A 15,116-nucleotide genomic window follows, 5' to 3' on the forward strand; every position below is an offset into this window, starting at 1 on the left:
GATTAGCTTTGCAAAATTTTTCCATTTTTCTTGACTCTATACTTCCGTTGCAGCTCTGCCTTCATATCGCTTGCTGCCAAGTATCCAGTTGGGGCAACTAGAGTAAATTCTCGCAGCAAGAGTGTTAAGAAACGGAAGTCTGAAGACATATGTTTCAAGACTAATACAAATTCGAAAAGAAAAAGAATGAAGAAGGAACATGATGTAATCGACTGGAATGCTTTGTGGAAAAGTTGTCCCAAAGGTGACAGGGGAAAGACAACATACACGTACGGTACATTAGATGCTTTAGATTGGGATGCTGTTAGGATGGCAGAAGTTGACGACATTGCTGAAGCAATCAAGAAAAGAGGAATGAATAATAATTTGGCTACAAGAATAAAGGTTTCCTTTTAAACATAGTTTGGCAGAATATGAGCATAAATGTTAAGGCACAATACAACTAATTATGATAGTTCTCTTGCAGAATTGCCTCAACGCTTTGGAAAGGGATCTTGGAAGCATTGATTTGGAATGGATACGAGATGTTCCACCTCACAAAGCAAAGTATTTGCTTCTCATTACATATGATCTAACTTTATTTTTACTAGCGTAGAAAAATAGCATATATGTCAATACAAATAGGTGCACACTCTGTAAATATAAGTATTTAATTCTTTACAATGTTTGTCTGTGGTGGTAGAGAATACCTCTTGAGCATACGTGGGCTAGGACTGAAAAGTGTGGAGTGCATCCATTTGTTGACACTTCTACATAAAGCATTCCCGGTAAGATTTTATATTTTATGCAGACCTTCCTCTTTTGCTAAATAAGGAAAGTAACATTTTGATCAATCAGATTGACACGAATGCTGGGCGAGTGGCTGTACGTCTCGGTTGGGTTCCTCTTCAACCACTTCCAGAAGGACAAGAATTCCACCTCTTGAAAGAGTGAGAACTATCTTCTGAAATTACCATCGATTTGCAAAGTCTAGTCGACACCAACTTGGAATACTGATTTAGGTACCCAAAAGTGAACTCCATACAAATGTATCTTTGGCCACGACTATCCAAACTTGATCATCCAATATTGTAAGAAAATGCAACTCAACAGGCAATCTTTTGTTTGTATGTATTTAAATAGATATTTATCAATCATGATTTGTTGTTCTAAGGTGCATTTTGTGGTTCAGGTATGAACTACATTGCCAGATGATCACTATTGGGAAGGTATAAGCAAAAAGTACAATAATTTTCAGTTGTCAAAATACCTAGGAGGAATCTTATTGTAAATTTTGTGAAGGTATTTTGCACTAAGAGAAACCCAAATTGCAATGCATGCCCCATGAGAGCAGAGTGCAAGCACTATGCAAGTTTTATAGCAAGGTTTGCGCCTTTCTGATCAACACTGTTTAAAACCAATGCTATTCAGTAGAATGAAGTGTAAAGATTATGTTGTTAATGATTTAGCAAAGTAGACAAAATTATCGTGCATTCGCTCAAAATGCACAAATTTGATCTGTCTGACATCTATAATTCTAAAATGATCGACACAAATTCACTTTATTGAATGCGATGGATGCAGCACTCAGCCTTCCCTCCCAGATATACAGAAGAAAGACGATGCCAATTTAAGGGATCCCACAGCATTAGCTGAAAGCCATATGGTAATAGTTCCCTTCTTGAGGCCAACTTCAGAGCATCATACTGTGTCCCTTCCAGAATCATAATGTTTTTCTCCTAAGTGTGTGCAGATGATTGAAGTTGCAGACACGGATGCAAAGGAGCCTGTTGAAAGGGATATTGAGGATTTTGGATTGGATGGAATTCCTCAAATTAGACTTGATGATAAGAAGTTGAAGGAAAATATGCAGAAGTTCATCAATGAGAGGAATATCCCACTTCAAGAAGCTGAAATGTCCAACACTCTCATGGTTCTGATCTCAGAAACTGGATCCATCCTTGTGCCTAAATTGAAGAATTTAAGCCATTTAAGGACACAGCATCAAGTGTAAGTATATATGCTCAATTTCTTCCTTCGTGACTAAAAGAAACTCAACCGTTAACTTCTAATGTTTATTTGCTTATTTTGATAATTAATTGCAGCTATGTGCTTCCAGACTCGCACTATGTTTTGGCAGGGGTAGTTGCTTCACACCGAGATACTAAATTTACTTGGCATGATCCTTAAGAACATAGCTAACCACAAGTCTTTGATCTGCAGCTAGAGGAAAGAGAACCCAGGGACTCGTGTCCGTATCTACTAGCCATATGGACTCCAGGTAACACTATCACAATCCAGTCCTGGCTGATATTGTTGAAAGACTGTAAGTGCTGGTCTTGGTAATGCTACTTTCCTATTGTCATTTACTGTGTAATTCAGAAAATGTCAACAAGAATGAGTATATATCTCAAGAAGACACAGTTTATGGAACATTTCTGGTCAGAAATTCTTTGAGTTTACTTTTGTTCCTTGTTACACAAAAAAATAGTTAAGTATATAAATTGAGATATGCAACTATGTTCAGGTGCCAAGCCGAACAGCAATGAGGGGAATATTTCCACTTAATGGAACATATTTTCAAGCTAATGAGGTGACTGTTGCTTTGTCTGATGCTGTATTAAATAATGGTTCAACAAAAGGGATTCAGCTTAAGCTTATGCATCTGTTTTACGTGCTTACGGTTGTCCTTGTGAGAAGGTTTTTGCTGATGATGAATCTAGTGAAATTCCAATAGAAGTTCCGAGGGAATCAATATGGCACCTTCCACGCACGACTCTGTATTGTGGAAGCAACATATCAACAATATGCAGAGGTGAAAACTGTATTCCATTTAAAATGAGATTAAATTTAATTCATAGATGGTTCAAAGTCGGTTTACAGAAAATCTCTTTTCTTTCTCTAAATGCAGGTATGAAAACTCAAGAAGTTCAGAAATGCTTCTGGAGAGGTATGTACGTTGTACATGACATCTCCAAGGATTACTTAGTTCATAAACAAATAAATGATTTGATCGTGACATAAATGATATTGAAACATTTAACTGGTCTTTGCGAACCTTTCTTCTTATATTACCCTTTGTTTCCATATATGTGTTATTAATAAGTTGTGATTATGAATTTGCCAATAATTCAAGAGCATAATTGAAATCTTACCTAGTCGTGAAACTATGCATCTTACAAAAAATCCAGGATTTGTGTGTTTCCGAGGGTTCAACAGAAAAACAAGAGAAGCGAAACCACTCTCGCAAAGATTCCACCTCCCAATGAGTAAGGCCGGAAAACCAAGGGGAACGAAGAAGAAAGGTAAAGTAACAGCTGGAGAACTCAGAATATAATGTTTGGTTATTGAGAAACTACATGCATGGCACCTATCTTTTTGTATTAGAAGTGCGTAGTTTTCATGTGTATTTTGTGTTGTACATTAGTTGCTTACTTGGACACAATTTGTTGCGAATATATGCTTTACTTTGTATCTAGATCACATTTGTGGTATTTATGGCAAATATATCCGCTGTTCCGTATGAGCTGGTCTTGTCTTGGAAATTTTTGTGGATCTCGAGTTGGAGAGTTCATTGTGAATGAATAAATTATCATGACTCAGATTTGCCCTCTGATTTCCAATGCTGCTGGATTATACTAGACTGGTGTCCTATTGGTTTTAAAATTCATATTTGGTACCTTATAATATCCAAAAAACGTTCTTATAAGAGCTTGTGAGATGTTTGAAATAATGTTATCATGTTTGGACATCCTTATTATTCTGCTTTTATTGTGTATACACATGGAAGTTATAATGAGTACCCATATGCATTGTGCATTACGTAGATGCACAATGTAATATATGTTTCTATGGTCAAGAAATGATTTCCCAGTATAAATCCAAATTCCCTTAAATGCATTTGAGGATCTGGCCATGTATAGCTTTCTCATAATTCATGTGGGATTCAAATTCTGTCTAACGGTAGTTGTTATAGTTGAATTTGATAAAACAAAGGAATGGTTTATTGATAGGACAAGGCAATCAAGAGGTTTTTGGTGAGGAACGAGTTGAGCAAGCTGCTTAAGGGATGTCCAGGAAGCCTATGTTTTTGATAGTAAGGATTTCTGTGTTTTTGGTGAGGAACATAGTTGAGCAAGCAGCTGTAAGGGATTTCCAGGAAGCCTGTGCTTTTGATAGTAAGCATTTCTGTGTTTTTGTGTGAGGAACATAGTTGAGCAAGCTGCTGTAAGGGATTCCAGGAAGCCTATGCTTTTGATAGTAAGCATTTCTGTGTTCTTGAGTGATATTTACGTTTCATCAATCTTCCATCCTACTATTTTTTGTTTCTGATATATCGAGCATAGAAGGTGGATGATCTAATGTATGCTTTTGTATCAAAACAGCATATAACCTTCCTAAGCTGTACGTGAAGATGCAATACTGTGTTAAATGTGTCGTTCACTCCAAAGTGGTGAGGATTCACTCTCGTACTGATAGGAGGATTCGTGAGCCACGACGGCACTTCAGGCATCCAAGGGTTAGTTTTCCTGTTATGTTTTCATGTGTATTTTGTGTTGTACATGAATTGCCTTCTCCGGACTGACTTTGTTAAGAGTATATGCTCTCACCAATCAGACACAATCAATGCTTTCCTTTACCCGGACTTCTCAGATTTATCTGAATCTTGAAATGGATGTAAAAAGAACTGAAGAGAAGTAGACAGCCTTGGAAATACAAAAACATTCTGGATGATATTTTTTGCTCTTTCTCAATCAGCTGCACAAGTATTTGTAGGAGTAGGTTTCAATCTCCTCAAGTACCAGAAAAATTGGTTCTTGTCTCTACTTAATGGTCTCGCCATTTTCCCTGTGTACAGGATGATATGCCAAAGCCAGGCCAACTATGACTCCCACCAACAACTTCCTTTGATTTTGTTGAATATAAAAGTCTACTTTTTGTTGACCATAATTATCACTTTTCACCTTGGTTATAGAAAATCTTATCACAATCATTCTTTTTTTTTTAAATGTGAAACAAAGATGAAACTTCATGGACGCATTAGGAAGAATTGTGTTTGTACCTTATGTGTCGATCAAAATCCTTATAATTAACCTATTGGTATTAAAAATTAAAATGTAATCGAGTGAAATCAATACACAAGTCAGAGTGTACGTAAAATTCCATTAAATATCTTAAAAAGAAAATAAACCTCATATTGTGGCCAACTTCGATCTTAATTCAGTATGCTATGGTTATATGAAATATATACTATATATAACTGAAGAGGGTGGTTTCGGTGGCTATCTATTTTTTGGTCTGTCATTTTTATTTTATTTTAAAATTTATTATTTATTTTGTTTTTCTATTTTACATATTCAAGTAACTACTTTTTTTTTCCATTTATTATCCCACTTATCCATATTTTTCGATTATTTACATATGAATTTTTTTTCGTCCATTTATTCTCTCTTTTTTATTTTACTCAATTGCATTTCATAATAAATTATTAGTTTAATAAAAATATTATTGTGTTTGCACACGCATCGAGTGTGCGTATCTGACTAATCTATACCTTTATATTAAGGGAGAGCATTTAATTGGTGTCTCTCTATTTTTTGGTCTGTCATTTTTATTTTTTTAATTATTGTAGCATTTTTTTCCTCAACTTCCACCTTTTGTCTTCTCCACTTTTCTCTAAATAACTATTCACAATTTCTATTTTTTCAATATTTTTTGTTTACTAACTAAAATATATAATTTGAAAATGTAATAATTATATCTTAATATTTTAAATTAATTTTGATGTGCCACACACACTAGTTATATATTAGGAGAGCGCCTCCCTGGTGTCTTTCTTAATTTTGATATGTTATTTTTTTTTTTTCATCCACTAACTTTCACATTTTTCCATTGTCTACTGGTACTAAAATCTATTTATTAAATAGTTATTTGTTCTTAATTAATATTTTTTTCTCTTTCTCCTATTTTAAATATTCTCTTTCAAAATTATTTTTTTTATCATAATTATTCTCATATCATTATTTTTTCTGTAATAAAATATTTTAAACATTTTTTTCACATGCATTTAATTTGTCACATATAATAAGTATACATTAATTATGTATATCAAGTATCATATGTTTTATTATTTATGATTCAAAAAAAGGACAATCACATGTACAAGTAAAATTCTAAGCCTCATATATATAGTGGGTAAATTACATTAAGTCTTTGTAACCTTTATTATAATTATAAATACTCTTTATATTTGAAAAATCACTAACATTCTTTTGATTTTAACTCCATTCAAAAATAGCAATCACTAGTCTTTGTTGGGTTTTTTTTTTTTTTTTTTATGGTAAATAGACTAAAATGTCAGTTATAAATTATAATCTTACTTATTTTTTAAATGTTTTTAAAATATTTTTATTAACTAAGTGGAGAATTTTTTTTTATAATTGTTTGAAATTGTCTCGACTAATTTTTTATATTTTTATGAAAAATACTACAAGTGTTTCAGAATTTTAGGCATTCATTCAATCGTTGCATAATTTCATCAATGCGAGAGGAGATTCACAATTTTTTAGTTGATTCACATTTTGTTTACCTTACCCTAACGCCTTGAGTCTTAATATATAGCATTAGCCACGATGACATACTCGATGTCTGTATTTGAATTTTATTTCAAGTAATGTTTTAAATACTTGAGGAAATTCCAATTTATGTCCTATAAGTTATCTTATTTATGATTTTGGTTCCATTAGTTTATGACTCAGCAGATTTAGTTTTATAAATCAAATAAAATTTGCAATCTACATCCCATTACAATTTTCTTTAAATTGTTAAAGATTTCGTTAACAATTTTACGGAAATGAATGATGGGACGTAAATTGCAACTATTTTAGACTTGTGGGACTAAATTTATTGAGTCGTAAAATAAAAAAATCCCAAATGGGTAAGTTTGGGATGTAAGTTGCATTTTTTATGTCATTTACTTTCTCTTATCTCTTAAATGCTTCTTTCTTTTAATCAACAAATCAGATCCATATGAACAACTACTCTAATAAATAGATAGAAGCATAAGGAAAGCTAACAGAATGAGCTCGTTGTTAGATGGACGTTAAAATTAGAAACGTATTATAATTTTTCAAACAATGAGAAGATGTTTGTAAATAACAAATTTCAAGAGATGTAATTGTATTTTACCCTTTTTAATGGGCAAAAACAACTAACATCCTATTTAATTTAAAAATAACATTTTTAATGAATTAAACCAACTAATTCATTACAACTACTTTAAAAAGTAACGACATTAAAATACACACATACAAAAATAATTATTTTGTTGAAATGAAAAAATTATTTAGAGAGGGAAAAATAGAGATGGAGAAAATATTTTGAAGGAGACACCGCTCAAGCCAAAAAATAGTTATTGCATGTAATTAGATCATCCATGATTCAAGGTAGTGGTGCGGGCATAGTTATCACTTTCCTTCCCCCCGGGGGAGAAGATCTAGAATTCGCTGTCAAGTTCGCGTTTAGAGCCTCCAACAACGAGGCCAAATACGAAGTACTCGTAACGAGTCTCAGGATGGCATAGACACTTAATAACTTAGTATGAAAGGGAAACAAACTTTCTTTAATAAAACTGTGTAAAGCAGCTAAATTTTGAATGTTCTCAGAATTCCACAAAACTTGACCCAAACATAGGTCTAAACCCATGCATTTGTATGGTTAGTTTTTGAAGCACAATAATAACTACAAGTTAGTATGAAAGGGAAACAAACTTTCTTTCATAAAATCACGTAAAACAGCTAAATCTTCAACGTTTTCAGAATTCGATGAAATTTGACCCAAACGTAGGTCTAAACCGATGCGTTTGTATGATAAATTTTATAAGCGTAATAATAACTATAAGTTGTATGAAAGGCAAACAAACTTTCTTTAATAAAACTCTGTAAAATAGCTAAATTATGAAACGTTCTCAGAATTTGATGAAACTTGATCGAAACGTAAGTCTAAACCCATGTATTTGTATGATAAATTTTCTTAGCATAATACTAACTACAAGTTAGTATGAAAGGGAAACAAACTTTCTTTACTAAAATCGTGTAAAATAGCTAAATTTTGAAAGTTCTCAGAATTTCACAAAACTTGACCCAAAAGTAGGTCTAAACCCATGCATTTGTATAATAAATTTTTTAAGTGCAATAATAACAACAAGTTAGTATGAAAGGGAAGCAAATTCTCTTTAATAAGGTAGCGTAAAGCAGCTAAATTTTAAACGTTCTCAGAATTTAAACGAAACTTGAACCAAACTTAGGTCTAAACCATGCATTTGTGTGGTAAATTTTCTAAGCGTAATAATAACTACAAGTTAGTATGAAAGAAAATCAGACTTTCTCCAATAAAATCGTGTAAAATAGCTAGATTTTGAACGTTGTCAGAATTTCACGAAACCTAGGTCTAAACCCATGCATTTATATGGTAAATTTTATAAGCATAATAATAACTACATTTTAGTATGAAAGAGAAACAAACTTTTTTTAATAAAACTGTGTAAAACAGAAAAATATTGAACGTTCTCAGGATTTCACGAAACTTGATCCAAAAGTAGGTCTAAACCCATGCATTTATATGGTAAGTTTTCTAAGCGTAATAATCACTATAAGTTAGTATGAAAGGTTGGGGGGAGCTTTTTAGAGTCCCCAGTCCTTCTATATTAAAATTCACAAAATAATTACAGCGGGGAGAGCTACCTCCCTAGAATTTCTAGTAAAGCCATAAACAAGGAGTACTACTCCCTTACAAATCGAGCAACAATAAACAAAGAGTACTACTCCCTTACAACCAAATACCCGAACAAGTGTCGAAGAAAAATTATGGCGAGTCAAAAATATTTTTGTTATCCCACCACGTCGTGGATCGCACAACACCTGCAAATAAAGCTGTACAAAAATGCCAAGTCAGAGTGTGTGTAATGATCGGAAAGGATAAATAATGAATATAAGTATTAATGTGGAGATCATGTTTGTATGACTGGCAGCCTTTGAACCTGTGAAAGGGGTTCATAAGACCTGCAAAAGATATAGCAAATGAGTGCAGCAAAAGTGACAAAATATAGGTCCCAACGTCAACCATAGATGAGTAACCTCCAAGAAATCCATATAGGTACAATCACAAAAACAGCACAGATAGGGGAACAGATATCAGCAAAGAACTAATCAATAATGAAGTACCCCAAATTCATGAATATTTTAACTAAAATTAAAGGTACTAGTAGTTCTGATTCTAATAGTAGGGAAGGACCTATCAAGTCTAATCAAACCTTTAGGAATACCTGTGATATTATTAGGGGATAAAATCGTGAGTTGTTGGTTGAAACAGGCTTGGTTAGCAAAATAATCGGCCACTTGATTACCCTCTCTAAAGATGTGTGATATCTTGAACTCAGTTTGGGATAGAAGATCTCTAATTTGTTGCAGCAAATTTTGAAGGTGCCATGGCCCTTGGGGGGGAGAAAAATGAGCTTGATGGCGATGTTGGCATCTGTTTCCACCTAAATTTTTCTAATGTTGTTATCAATGCACAACTTAACACCTCTATATAATATAGCTTTTAGTTCTGCTGTTGTGTTGGAGATGAGGCCAAGATGTTCCTAGAATGCAAAGACGGTATGACCTAGATGATTTCTGATGATGCCGCCTGCTCCTGCTACGCCTGGATTTCCTTTTGATGCCCCATCCGTGTTCAATTTGAACCATCCCCTATCTGGCTTAATCCACTTAACAATAGAGATTTTGGGTGATATCTTCTGCGGAGGGAGTGAAATTTTAAAAAGAGACGCAACAAATCTGTCCCCTTTCCAGTGTATAGCTTTCAAGAGGTTGGTTTTACCAAGAATTTGGAGATAATTGAGGGTTTGAGAGATAATACGATTAGCTTTGAAAGGAGCCCCCTCAAATATGGCAGCGTTCCTACAAGTCCAAGTGTTCCACAAAATCAGGGAGGGAAGAATATCTCTGATGTGGAGTTGATTCGAAATATTGCTTCTCCAGGCTTGAAGGATCATGAAAAAAGTGGTCCGTGACTGGGATATTGATTTGAAATTTGGAGGCAATGAAACTCCAGCTTCAAGGGAGACCTTGGTATGAAGGAAAAGGTGAGGGATGGTCTCATCCTCCTTCAAACAGCAAACACATCTAGAGGCAAGAGAGATGCCCTTTTGTTTGAGTCTGCTATCGACTGGGATTTATGGAGGACTTTCCAAATGAAGATAGAAATGGTAGGCCTGACAAGGGGAGATCGGAGATTTTTGAAGATAGGAAGGGAAGGTTTGTGATCTCTACTAATCTCCCAAGCAGATTTGGTAGAAAAGGAACCGTGCGAGGATGGTTTTCAATGCATAAAATCTTGATGCTGAGGATTAATGGGGATTTGCATAATAAGCTCGATGATATGCTGAGAAACGACTTCCTTCAATTTACCAATATCCCATGTCTGGTTGGTCTAGAAGTTTTTTACCAGGGCATTTGGTGCTCTATTAGGGTGTATGAGGGAATGAAGGGTGCCAACAGGGAGCCAACGATCATACCAGAAGGATACATTACCAGCTCCAAGGCTCCAAAAAATATTCTCCTGAGAGATAGATTTAATGCTACAAATTCTTCTCCAAATGTTAGAGTCCTTCGGTTTAGCTTTAGTAGAGACAGGAGCAGACTTTTTACAATATCTACTGATAGTAAAACTGGCCCATAGAGAATTATTTTGTCTCAGCCGCCACCAGAGTTTATGGGTAAAGGCTGTGATAGTATTCCTAATGTTTCTGATACCCAAACCCCCTTCTTCACAAGGGTAGCAGATGAAAGCCCATTTAGTCCAATGAATTTTCCTATGGTCAGTAGTAGATCCCCAAAAGAATTTGGCGAATAGTTGTTCGATTTTCTGCAGAGTGCCAATAGGAGGACTCAATACTTGAAGAAGATAAACAGGCATAGAGGACAAGACACTTTTAATAAGTTGAAGCCTGCCCCCTTGTGAAAGATGGTTATGCTCCCATCCACTAACCCTGTATCTGATTTTGTCAATAAGAGGTTCAAAAAGAATTTTCTTCTTATGACCTTTATGCAGAGGAGCTCCAAGATAGGTGATAGGAAGACACTTGAGGTTGAAGCCAGTAATTGATTTGATTCTATGGGCAATGTTATTAGCCTTCTTACCAGGGATAAAGAAGCTCTTGGAGTGATTGATTTTTTGGCCAGATTGGTCCTCATATAGCTCCAGGAATTGCATTAGTTTGGTCAGAGAGTGTTCTTCAAATTTGGTGAAAATGACGATGTCATCAGCATAGGCCAGGTGAGACACTCTAGATTTATAGCCTGTCTGATAGAACATATCAGGATTCTGAGACAAAAGGTGATTAAGGCCTCTGGAAAGAGCCTCTGCAGCAAGGATGAATAGAGCAGAGAAAATTGGATCACCTTGTCTAAGGCCTTGAGATGATTTGAAGAAACCAGAAGGTTCTCTATTAATAAGAATTGTAAACCAGCAATGTTCAATAGCGTGTTTGATGAGGACAATAAATCTGGGAGGGAAACGCATCTTCTCAAAAACCACATAGAGAAATTTCCAGTTCACCCTGTCATAAGCTTTAGACATATTTAATTTTAAGATAAGATTCCCTTTGCTATTGACTCATGTCAAGATGATGTGTCATTTCTTGGGCCAGAAGGATATTGTCAGCAATGAGCCTACCAGGTACAAAACCACTCTGAGATGGTGAAATGAGGTCAGGAAGAGCTTGGGAGATTTTAGTATAAAGAAGCTTGTACAAGATCTTATTGGTAACATTGCAGAGGGAGATAGGTCTGAATTCAGACCAGGATTGGGGTGAGTCATTCTTAGGGATAAGAATGATAGTTGTCGCAGAGAAGCTTCTAGGCATAGGGGTGCCCCTAAAAAATCCATGACAGCAGCAGTGACATCCTCTGCGATAGTATTCCAGCACGCTTGAAAGAATGCTGAAGAGAACCCATCAGGCCCCGCCACACTGTCTTTATTAATAGAAAAGACTACATCTTTAATATCATCTTGGGAAGGTGGTTGACAGAGGTTGAGGAGGACATCTTGATGAATTTAAGGAAATTGGAATGGAAAATCATGAGGAAGAGAGGTGGTAGGGAAGTCACTTAAGAGACTTCCAAAGAAGTGAACAGCAGAATCCTTAATTTGAGCAGAGTCAGTGATTTCTTGTTGATTATCCATGACTGTTGAGATTCTGGATTTCAGCCTTTTCTTCTTGACAGAGGCGTGAAAGAATTTGGTGTTCCTCTCTCCCGCTTCAAGCCATTTGGAATTGCTTTTCTGCCTCCAAAACTCAGATTCAAGGTTAAGAGCATGGACCAAAGCAGCATTTTGTCTGTTAAGGTTGATCAAATTGGCTTCTGATGGCAGCCTATCAAACTGCTTCTCTACTTCATTAGCAGCAGCCTTGGCTTGGTCCACTAGAGAAAAGATATTGCTAAAGTTATCCTTGTTCCACTGCTTCAGGTGATCCTTCAGCCTATATAGCTTCTGTTGCAACCTATACATACCATATCCCTGTATAGGGGCATCGCATGATTGTTTAACCATGTCTTGGAAGTTGTGGTGCATAATGCACATATGCTCAAATTTGAAAGAGGAGGGCACTTTGTCCTCAATTCTAGTGACAGTAATTAAACAGTGGGTGGTGATCGGACAATCTTCTGGGGAGATGTGAGACTCTGGTGGAATAATTCAGTCCATTCTTGAGAGTATAATACTCTATCTAAGCACCTCCACACCCTTTTCTTAGTCCACATGAAAGGCTCCCCTTCAAATCCTGCATCAGTTAGTCCACTATCCAAGACCATATCATTAAATTCCTCAATAGAGCCCAAGCTACTGATGGTGCCTCCTTGGTTTTCATGGGTATGAAGCATAGTGTTGAAATCTCCTCCAACAATCCAAGGTACCTTGTTGAGGGACAGTCTTTAACGCTTTTCCCACAAAGCTCTCCTGGGATTCCTGTAACATTTGGCATATACAAAGGTACAAAAAATATCCTCTTGAAGGAGAATAGAACATATTTTCACATGAAGAAGTTGATTAGTATTCTGTACCACCTGAACATCAAAACCAGCCTGAGCAAGACACCAGATTTTGTTAGAAATGTTAGAGCAAACGGAATGAAAACCAAACCTTTGAATGAAAAAAGCGTCTTCCACGTGAATAAAAGGTTCCAACAAAACCAAGATATGAGGTCTATGAGTTAAAAGCATGTTAAAGAGAATTTTCTATTTATCTATCTTACCAATACCACGAATATTCCAAATCATAATTTTGGTCATTTAAAATTATAGAGAGGAAGAAGAAACAGACCTGGTACGCCTTTTAGGGAGGGTCCTAGTAGTACTGTTACCTTTGTTCTTTTTTCCTTTGCCTCCTCCTTTACCTGTTTTAAGAGGGTTATGTTCCATGGAATTGTTTCTCTTTAACTTGTTTGACATAGTAGAGTCTTCCAAAATGTGCTCCTGGAGGTTATACTCCAGTGCTATGTCATTGGCATTTCGATAGATCTCCTGTTCACTTGCTTGTACTTGTGGTTGGAGCTCAGTGTCAAGCTCTAGGAGTGAGTCGCTGTCATCCAGGCTTTGGAATCTATTATAGGTTGGTGTGACTGCTTCCTCTTTGTCACTACTTTCTTTGGTGTCCTGAGCCTCACTTTCACTAGTTTCCTGGGTAGCTTGAATCTCAATGATATCCATATCAGAAAGAAATTTATTTCTTTGTTTTTGGTTGCTACATTCTCCTCTTAGAAGGATTCTAGTTCCTGTTGCCTTTGTAAAAGTGCAGCCCTTGTCACCACTTTTTGGGGTCTTCTTAGCTTTTCCTCTGGTTTTCGGCTTGCTTGTGGAACTTAGGTCATGGTTTTCAGCATTCCCATCCCTGTCCAATAATTCTGCAATTAAGGGATCATCTAAGTTGAAGTTGTCCATGTTGTCTGTGTAGTTATCTCCTTGAGGCGTCAAATTACTGTGGGAGCTGCATCCATGTATGGCAGCTCCTTGATAAGTTTCAGAGTTCGGAGTTCCTGTGATGTCCATCTTTAAGTTCCCCTGTTTACCATGGCTCTGAATCTGTTCCACTTGATTGTCATTCTCCTGTTGATCTTTCTTTCCTTTTTTTGGTTGGTCAGCTATTGAGCGTTCCACTTCTTAAGTGGGAAATGGAGCTTTGTATCCTTCCAAATTATGATCGGCACCAAGACAACCTACTGACACAGTCATCTTTTTTCCTCTATCACGGGCTTGTTTTATCTCAATTCTTGCAAATTGTTGCTAGCTAGGTTTGATCTTATTACGGGTAGGGGTTTAGGGGCATTACCTTTCGGAAAACAATCAGAATCCTTATGTCCCACATGCTTGCACAAAGAACAATATTCAGGTAGATGTTCAAAAATAACTTTCTGTACTATGGTTACACCATTAATATGCAAGTCAAATTCTTCAATGATAGGTTTTAACAGGTCTATCTCCACACAGACCCTGGCTTGAGATAGTTTAGACTCGTTAAGAGTTAGAGCATCAATTTGTAAAGGTGTACCAACCATGCTAGCAATAGAAAAAAGAGCTTCCTTACGAAATAAATGAGCAGGGAGTTCAGGAAAGGAAACTCAAATAGGAACGACAGATGATTCTTGCATCGGAGTAAATGTAGGCGTCCATTTGAAAATTCTCATTGGGAAGCCTTGAAGAAACCAAATGCGCCGTAGCCACAGGCGGGAGTAGTCCGACTTGCTCGAAAGCGAGATAAGGGTATGTTTGGAGTTGATTATGCTGACTGTAAACACGCCTTGAGTGCCCAATCTAGCCATAAGCTGATGCATTTGACTGTAAGGGGGTGCTCCATGTGAGAATTTTCTAACAAGGGAAAATAGATAGGGCGCCGCGAGCTCCTCCGTCTCAACATTTGCAAATGAAAGAGTGGGTTGGCCTTGGTTAACGGACTTTATACCGAGTGGTTGGGGGTTATGGTCGGCCAGAAAAAATTTTCTGAGGTCAAAGGGGTGTTGATGGAGACTCCGATTTCCTGCCGAATTAGCAACAGCTTCAGCAAATGATTTTATTAGAGGG

General features: G+C 36.2%; 1 protein-coding gene across 1 annotated transcript in view; it reads left to right on the plus strand.

Annotated features, from left to right (window-relative positions):
- The window catches only part of LOC105179852 (protein ROS1-like), a 6,969-nt gene extending 2,143 nt beyond the window's left edge, over window positions 1–4,826 (plus strand). The window contains exons 5-22 of the mRNA XM_020691454.1: window positions 82–384; window positions 467–546; window positions 683–767; window positions 838–929; window positions 1,002–1,070; window positions 1,172–1,208; window positions 1,282–1,364; window positions 1,564–1,645; window positions 1,733–1,989; window positions 2,085–2,121; window positions 2,203–2,260; window positions 2,362–2,420; window positions 2,507–2,572; window positions 2,680–2,794; window positions 2,891–2,929; window positions 3,171–3,284; window positions 3,993–4,239; window positions 4,365–4,826. Coding sequence (XP_020547113.1) covers window positions 82–384; window positions 467–546; window positions 683–767; window positions 838–929; window positions 1,002–1,070; window positions 1,172–1,208; window positions 1,282–1,364; window positions 1,564–1,645; window positions 1,733–1,989; window positions 2,085–2,121; window positions 2,203–2,260; window positions 2,362–2,420; window positions 2,507–2,572; window positions 2,680–2,794; window positions 2,891–2,929; window positions 3,171–3,284; window positions 3,993–4,045 — 1,629 coding nt within the window. The 3' untranslated portion in view covers window positions 4,046–4,239; window positions 4,365–4,826. The remainder of the gene's footprint in view (window positions 1–81; window positions 385–466; window positions 547–682; window positions 768–837; window positions 930–1,001; window positions 1,071–1,171; window positions 1,209–1,281; window positions 1,365–1,563; window positions 1,646–1,732; window positions 1,990–2,084; window positions 2,122–2,202; window positions 2,261–2,361; window positions 2,421–2,506; window positions 2,573–2,679; window positions 2,795–2,890; window positions 2,930–3,170; window positions 3,285–3,992; window positions 4,240–4,364) is intronic.
- Window positions 4,827–15,116: the final 10,290 nt, after the last annotated feature.

Source organism: Sesamum indicum, unplaced genomic scaffold (genome assembly GCF_000512975.1).
Source record: "Sesamum indicum cultivar Zhongzhi No. 13 unplaced genomic scaffold, S_indicum_v1.0 scaffold00223, whole genome shotgun sequence".
Taxonomy (NCBI): domain Eukaryota; kingdom Viridiplantae; phylum Streptophyta; class Magnoliopsida; order Lamiales; family Pedaliaceae; genus Sesamum; species Sesamum indicum.